The 8,866-nt window shown below is 33.6% G+C and overlaps 1 protein-coding gene across 1 annotated transcript in view; it reads left to right on the top strand.

The window, feature by feature from the left end:
* The first annotated feature begins 971 nt into the window (after positions 1 to 971).
* LOC110333747 (prolactin-7A2) overlaps positions 972 to 8,866 on the top strand; it is an 11,170-nt gene continuing 3,275 nt past the window's right edge. Inside the window, exons 1-5 of the mRNA XM_021215430.1 lie at positions 972 to 1,039; positions 2,849 to 3,027; positions 3,819 to 3,857; positions 6,159 to 6,266; positions 7,858 to 8,037. Of these exons, the coding sequence (XP_021071089.1) occupies positions 1,009 to 1,039; positions 2,849 to 3,027; positions 3,819 to 3,857; positions 6,159 to 6,266; positions 7,858 to 8,037 (537 nt within the window). The 5' untranslated portion in view covers positions 972 to 1,008. The remainder of the gene's footprint in view (positions 1,040 to 2,848; positions 3,028 to 3,818; positions 3,858 to 6,158; positions 6,267 to 7,857; positions 8,038 to 8,866) is intronic.

Genomic DNA, 8,866 nt, shown 5'->3' with positions numbered 1-8,866 from the left:
TCCAATCCTGGTGCTTATACTCAATATATGGTGATACAACTTTCATAGGTGCAGCCTGAATAGAATTAATTCTATTTAGATTTAAGTCAAGCTCCATGGACAGATATTATGGTTATATATGTAAGCCTAGCTAAAAAAATTCAGTGACTTAGGTTTTTTTGGGGGGTGGGGGGTTGTTTTGTGAGACAGGGTTTCTCTGTGTAGCCCTGGCTGTCTTGGAACTCACTCTGTAGTCCAGGCTTGGACACAAACTCAGAAATCTGCCTGTCTCTGCCTCCCAAGTGCTGTGATTAAAGGCAAGTGCCACCACTGCCCAGCTGTCTTTGGATTTTCTAGTGTACAAGAAGATCTTGTATATTGTTTTGTTAAATGAAGATCTTTTGCCTAAAAAAAAAGAAAACAAACAAACAAACAAACAAAAACCCTCTGCACAACTGGATTTATATCTTTTATTACTGACCTATTGTACCATGTATGTAGAAACAAACATGTAGAAGCAAAAACCTATTCTATGTTCCCTGGAACCTGGACAAAATCATAAATATTAAATGTTCAGATGCAGGACTATTCATGTGACCTTGTGTTCTAATGTTCAGAAAAAGTGAAAAAAATAGTCACACTAACTAAGATTCAGTGACACAAGCAGGTATGTATTGAAAAAAGTGAAAGTATGGGACATAGATATTTTTTAGGGGATAGAATTCATACCAGCCTTTATCAAATAGAGATGGCTATAGCAATTGGCAACTTAATTTGGACCTTAGTTATAGTCTTGAAATAAGCTAAAAGGGTTATATTGATGTCTTGAATCATCATGGTCATGAGGCTGTTAGCACTGACTGAAGTTGAAGAGTCATATGATTGTCAGCTCTATTCCTAATGTAACTTTTTCTTGCCTCCTAGCAGTGTGTGGCCCTGGGGATCGTTCAATGGACTATATAGGAGGTGGAATATTTGCTGAATGTGAGACTGCGTGAAGCAGACAGGCTGTACCAGAACTCTTCAGAGATGCCATTTTCTTTCTCTCAACCATGCCCCTGTGAGTAACTTCTCATGTTCTTGTAAATAAGCTAAGACAGTCCACTGATGTACAAGATTGTTTAGACAATTTGCATTTTTTTTCTGTCATTTTTTTTCTTTCTATGATGTGAAGAGACTGTTGTTCATACCTGGCCAGGACAAGTAAAATAGATAAAGTTGAGAAGTTGTTTCTAAGTACTACTCTAGAAAACAAATACGTCACACATGCTTGGATCAGTGGTTCTTAAAAGGAGTCTTGCTTCCACGTGACATGTAAAAATGTCTAGAGACAATTGTGAATTTTCTTAAATGACCTATATAGGAAGAGGAAGTTTATCACTGTCTAGAGGTAAGAGCAAGTGTTTTGCTTATATGTCCTCAGATGACCAGGGCATAAAGTGATCAATCTCAAAAGCCAGATTACAGAAACTGAGACATTTGACTAGAATGAGATAAAAAAGAGACTCTGTACTAAATTTATAATTACTGTAGAGGAAGAAGGGAGCATGTTCTGTTTTCTTGATTTCTGCTATTAGATGCTTGACTTGAATGAAATTAATCATATTCGCTAATCTGGGCACTTAATATACAAGAGTAGTAGATGAGTGTCTAACCATACAGCTTTGGAGTTGTTATTCAAGCAAAATATTTTCCAAAAAATTCCAAAAAAGGAGATTATGTAATAATTACCTTCTCTTCTTGATAAAATTTCTAAGTAAATGAATTGGTAATGAACATCAATGGATCTTTAGGATTAGAAAACAAAAAAACTATTAAGACTAGCTCCTTGTATTCAGCTTAAGCTGTGAATATCTTTCAGATCATAAATGGTAGGACTGCACATGTACTTACTATAATACATGTATATCTACTGTTCATAAAATATATTTGTGAAAGCATCATAATTTTGCAAAATTTAGTTGTATAGTAAGAAATGGCCTTCCTCAAGGAAGAATGTACCAATTTTTAGTCGAAACAAAAAGTTTAATCCTAAAACATATGAATAAGACTATACTGAAAAACATGTCATACTACCCTCATGAAAATGTACATATTTCACACTGAGTTTGGAAAGCTGATATTTATCTTCCCCATATTCCACAGTGATCTCTGAGTTTTACGTGTGTTTTTTACAGAGAGAAAAAGGGTGTTTGTTCTGAGATCCTGTCTCTTAGGACCATCAACCAAGATACAATTAGAATGGGAGACATAGTCTTCCACAGGGGAAAGCACACCAATTGACTACCTAACAGCTAATGGTCATTTCTGAAATTATTACATGCATGTAACACTACACATGTTGTAATCATATTTTCAAGAATAGGAATGCACATATATATATATATATATATATATATATATATATATATATTGTATATAACAACAATTAATGAGAAAATTAGAATAATTTAATAAAAAAGAGCAATAAGAGGTATATGGGAGGGTCAGAAAGAAGGAACGAGAAGAGATAAATTATGTAATTATACTATCTCAAAAATTAAAAAAAAATAAGTTAGAGGAAGTGATAATTGAAAACCAGCACAGATTCTTGCAATATTGAACTAATAGACTATTAATTTAATCTCCAGTTGTATGAAAATTTTACCATTATTCCTTGTATTTATCCCAAAATGTGGAAGTCACTAAATTCTAATACTATACCTATATAAATATAACTATTGAATTACATTTCACAGTGAAAGATTCTTTTTCCCTATCACTGAAACATAGTATCAAATCATAAAGGGAAAGACACAGGGCAAAGATAATAAAAATTTGTTTTGATAACTTTGGATGAATGGATTGGAAAAGCTCTTGTTTCTATTAGCAGGGGCACTTCTGCTGCTGGTGGTGTCAAGCCTCCTTTTATGGGAGAATGTGGCCTCTGGGCCTTTGAGTAGCAATGAGACTAATGGTGTTCCAATATCCATCAATGGGCTAATTCATAATGCCATGAGACTGACTTGGAATATCAAGAAACTCAACATGGAACTGCGCAGGACATATGTAAGTATTTCACTTAGCTCTGGTTTATTTCATTAACCAACCTCCCAGTCAAATTGTCCTGTATTACATTTACAGTCATCATGAAAAATGCACAGTTCTAATAAAAAAATTTAAAGTATCAACTATTGAAAAGTCAAATAAGGAGAAAGAGGATAAGTTTCATGAAATGGCACATATTTTTGAAGCAATCAATGAGCCTCAGGATTTTCTCCTAGTTATCTTTAAATTTTCCTAAATGTCCATTTGTGGCATAAAAATTAAATAGACACAGATGGGGAAGAGTTCTGACTTCCTTACTTTTTATACATCTCTGTCAGCATCTTTGTTCAATGCACAGCAGCACATCCAATAGAGGAGAAATGTATTGCAGTGAGTCATATGGAATGAATGAAACTAATTTAAGTGGTGATATGACAAGTGAGAAAGCCAAACAAAACAAAACAAACACACGAACAAAAAAAAATCCCGAACCAATTAAGCAAACAAATTGACAAAGCATGAAACATTAGCCTCTCAAATGTTTAAACCCTCAGTGTCAATGTTTAAACAGGCACAATGCATAAGTTTATTCTATTGGAAGGCTTGTTTAGAACAGGAAGGTGTTCTCTGTTTCAAAGAGCTACATGTTCTCTGTTCAGTGTCAATACATAGCAAGGACAAAATAATACATATGGCTTCTGTTCAAAAATAGGCACCCAGAGAATGTGTCCCTTTTTGGCAGTAAATGTGCATTGATGTCAAGATGAACTCACTACTTTTTCTGTTTATTTTTTCCCCTTATCCTACCTTAGACTGTCAATGAAGTCTCTGAAAACTTATACGAGACATATGTAAGTACCTCTCTTATGTCCATCTTTTTTCCCCAAAGGCTCCATGTTTATGACTTTGCTTTTACACTGAAAAAAATTAAATTCAAGTTTCAAGAGATACACCTCTACAGGTAAAAGAAAATGCCAGCCGTTAAAAAACAGAGGACAGCTTCATCAAATCACTGGTTTGTAAAAAAAAAAAAAAAAAAAAAAAAAAAAAAAATAAAAAAAAAAAAAGAAAGAAAAAGAAAAAAAAAAAAAANAAAAAAAAAAAAAAACTGTAGGACTTTATCTGTTTTTTGTTTGTTTGTTTGTTTTTGTTTACTTAAAACAATCTTTGCACATGCAAAATAACATTTTAATAGTTGTGTCCTGGGAAGAATTCTGGTCCCATGATTGTGCTTCTATGGAGCCAGTGTCTGTTGCACCCTGGACAAATCCAGTAGAGAAGAAGTGCATTGCAGTGAGTCAGAAGGAATGAGTGGACTGAATCTAATGTGTAATAATCCAAGAGAGAGAAAAGGCAATGAGCAACAACAACATATTAGCCTCTCAGTGAATGCTGGGAACCATACTTGCATCATACTTAAATCATGTTTAAAGGATTCTGGTGGAGAAGTTTATTCACTGGGAAGGCTGGATTAAAAAAGAAACAGGTTCTGTGTTCCTGAAGACTGTATGTTCTCTGTTCAAGGCCAGTTAGTGTCAAGAAAGAGAGACTAGACATGAGTTCATTACTTACGTGGGAACACAGAGAATGCCTCTTTCTGCAATAAATATGCAGTCATGATGACTCTTTACTCATTAATTTTTTCCACTGCCCTCAACCTGGTTCAGCTAAATTAAGCATCAGAATCCTATTCCAAATTTGTAAGTATCTCACTCATTTCTATTTTTCCTTATTTCAAAAGCCTCCATGCTAATGGTGTCACTCAAACTTACAAGATAAAGCATTAAAGACCAATTGTCAAGTTCCGCATCCACAAGTATATTATCATCTTTCATTCAGTATTATAATACAAGAAATTCTCTGATAGTAAAAATGGGAAAGTTTGCAAAGAATGATTTGCTCAATTTTCTATGACTTTATTTACTTTTTATTTTAAAATTAAAATTTTGAACTATAAGTGTTACCACTGTGACTAGGGAAGGCCTCCTATATCTGAATGTAACTTTGAAGGAGACAGAAAACATTGGCATTTTTCACTTAGGTCACTGCACATCCCCAAGAAGGCTGAACTGCATTGTAGTCAGTTGGGTATAGGGAACAGAAGCAATCCAAATGGAAACCATATCAAGAGGGAAGAAAAGCACTAATTTATTTTCAGGAACCCCAGTGCTTAGCTTCCTTTTACCACTCTCCAGTACTGGAGCTCATTCATTAGGGAAGCTGTTGCCAAGCACAAATAGACGTCCTCTTCCGGACTACAAATTATCCATCTGTTCAAGGCCATCAACAGAAAGGAGAAAAATGTAAGGCTTCAGTAAAACAATGGGCATCAAGAGAATGTGTCTCTGCATTTGCTACAGATGTGTTATCATTGTCTTTTTTTCAAACTGGTTTGTCATTTCTCATTCTCTGTTGACCCTCTTTCAAATCCTTAACATTTCTGGGAACCCATTCAATGTCTACACAGTAGCTGATTATCAGTTTTAAATAATAAGTTATTAATAGTATATTTAAAGTATAATATTAACAAATTATCTATTGATCAAAAGGTAAACATTAATATTTTGTTGCTTTTATTTTCATTGCTTACTATTTCCTATTTCCTAAAAGTGTTCAATTTGCTTTATCTCATTTTGTAAAACATTACACATTGTCAGTCAGGATTTATGACTAACACTTAATGGTACAGATGTTTACATTCTCTTGTAACAGGAAGAAAACATATAATTTTAAAATGCCCAGGTAAAATATATGCATCATTGTAACAAACAGGCAATTCTAGAGAAAAATAATCTCTAATACACTTCATATTGTCTAGATTTGTTATTTTTAATTCTTCCATTCAATATTGGAAAACTTAGGGAAAATAAGAAAAACTAAGAAGAGAGTAAATAAAAGCAAAGTAAATAAAGTTACAGGATAGGAGATGAACATTTATATGACAAACAAAATCAGATTTCAAACCCATTAAGAGGTATCAGAGATTTCAAACCCATTAAGTGGTATCAACATGCTTATGTTGTTAAGTCTTTAATCTTAGAGTTCCTTTTTATAAAGCATATATTTATTGAGTGCATTTATATTCTGATTAAAATTTCATTAACTTATATTTTTCAACTTCTATTTACTGAATAATAATTTGATATATGCAGATGCTTGACTTTATTGAAGACATGGAGTTTCTGGTCAAGGCTCTTACTTGCTGCCACAATTATTCCATCAAAACTCCAGAAACCCTGGATGAAGCTCAACAGATTCCTGTGAGTTTTTAGCTTGATTTTTTTTTTAACCTAAACAACTGAAGCAGTAGAGTTTTTGTAAGTAGTATAACACATATGGAAATTATACCCGCAGGGAAATGGAGTAAGAATGAACAAAGACAATTCCTGTTATTGATTTCAATAAAAAACAGAAATGTTCAGTCATGTTGTAACTAGTCCCTTAATAGTCCATTAAGAGAATTTTAGTTTAATGTTATCTCACTACTAGACTTACTTAATACAGGCAAATGTCACTTACTGACCACCACACTCAGTTTTCTTGATTTTTCAAGACTCTTCTTCTTCTACTTGTGTTTCTTACTTACCTATCAATGTATATATGACTTCTGAGCTTTCTCTATGTCTTAACTGAAAGCATCTGATCAAGGGAGTACTTACAAGCACTGTGAAATGCTCCTGAGAGTAATCCATACTCTCAGTTGTAATGAGGAGGTCTACATATCAGTCCATCTCTAATTATAATTATTGTCATCTTCCTTTATAATTCTTTTTCAAAACTTATCACCAAATGAACTGATTTAACATCTTGTGATAATAGTTAGACAAAGTGGAGGAAGAAAATACTTCTAGATATGCACTATCTAGGCACTCCACAAAGTCATTTATTGACATTGCTGCAATTACCACTCATAAAAGCTAGCTGAGGTAAGGAGATTGAGGTGCTGAAAAAGTTTATAGAACTTGTACCTTTGATCAAACAGCTATCTGGGCTCCATCCAATTCACGTCCTTATTCATACTCTTATGCAGCAATGGTTCTAGGAGACTATATTGCCAACACCTTTGGATATGTTTTTTTTCTATCATGTATTTTTCCCATTTCCATCACAATGTCCACTGGTTTTCTCAGAACTCATTTCACTAACTCAGTGATAGCTAGAGATAGCAGCACATGAAACATTTTAATTTATGAATTAGTTTCATGTAAGATCTTAGAATGCACTGCAACGTCAAAATTGCATTATTATTTTAATTCATGCTGTTACTAAACACAATGACATTCCATTGTTCCTTTGTTCTTAATTTATATGTTCCAACAAATGTTTTACTCTACTACAGGCTCTAGAATAAGGAATCCATATTTATCAATGCCAGGTTGACTTCATGGAATATTTTTATTAATATTCTAAGATAACCTAAAAATAAATATTATTGGGAAAATACAGTTTATTTGTGTGATGAATGTAAGTTAAATATTTTGCCATTTACACTGTGGGCATCTATTTTTCCTGAAGCAAAGTATCTACAAAGCCTTAGCAAATTCTTGAGCTCCCCAGGGTAAAACCAAAAATTGTTTACAAGATTACAGGAAGGTCTAATGTCAGAATTGCATATGCAATCAATAAAATGATAATTGAAAATAATATTTATCTACATAACCTGTTTTATGATGGTAAATTGTAGGTTTTCATTTTGTTAGTCTATGTTAATTTTATTCCTTAAACCTTTCTGCTTTCTCATAAAAATAGTAAATAGATATTTATTTCAGCTTGTCTCATAGAAAACCAAAACTAACTAATCTTTTTTTATTTCACTTATCTTAATCCAATTGATAAAACATGGCTGCTTAGTTTAACGAATTTCCAAAACTGATCCTCAGTAGAATGTGGGCTTGGAATGAAACTTCTAAAGTTCTACTGAACATACTCAGAAGTATTCCAGGAATGCATGATGATGTCATTTCATTAGCCAAAAACATTGAAACGAAAATTGCAGAGCTTTTTGAGTACACCCAGAGTATACTCAACTCGGTGAGTAATGATCTTTCCTTTTACTTTTCTTATTCATGAGTGATGTGATTTCTGCAACAGAGATTAAAATTTGAAGCATCTCACTTGTAGATATTCTCAGATGTAATGGATAGTGATTAAACAATAACTTTTCATAGTAATTCGAACAGTAACTCTTTCTCTGAGCATAGTGAAATATTCCCAACCACTTCATTAGACACTCTTACAACATTTACTTCTTGCTAATCAGCATTCCCTACATACCATGGCCAAACACAAGTCTATGTTTAAGTAACAAATCATGATCTTCCTTTTTCACAGTAATGAAAGGACAAATTTTGTCTGAAGTCAACTAAATATAAAAAAAATGCATACCAGAGTGTTGATTTTACATAGAGGTGGCTAACAGATATGTACTACTGTATGCTAGACACGTGAAAATGTGCTTACCTGTAATTGAAGTTTTATATCATTTTATTTTTCTTTTTTTTAAACTAATTTTATTAGATATTTTCTTCATTTACATTTCAAATGCTATCCCAAATGTCCCCTATACCCTCCCACCACCTTGCTCCCCTGCCCACCCACTCCCACTTCTTGGCCCTGGTGTTCCCCTGTATGGGGCATATAAAGTTTGCAAGACCAAGGGGCATCTCTTTCCAACGATGGCTGAATAGGCCATCTTCTGCTATATATGCAGCTAGAGACACAAGCTCTGGTGGTAATGATTAGTTCATATTGTTGTTTTACCTATAGGGTTGCAGCCCCCTTCAGTTCCTTGGGTAATTTCTCTAGCTTCTCCATTGTGGTCTCTGTGTTCTATCCTATAGATGACTGTGGGCATCCACTT

The sequence above is a fragment of the Mus pahari genome, chromosome 16 (genome assembly GCF_900095145.1).
Source record: "Mus pahari chromosome 16, PAHARI_EIJ_v1.1, whole genome shotgun sequence".
Lineage (NCBI taxonomy): Eukaryota > Metazoa > Chordata > Mammalia > Rodentia > Muridae > Mus > Mus pahari.
The sequence above is the reverse complement of the archived record's forward strand: the minus strand, read 5'-3'. Positions and strand labels throughout refer to the sequence as shown.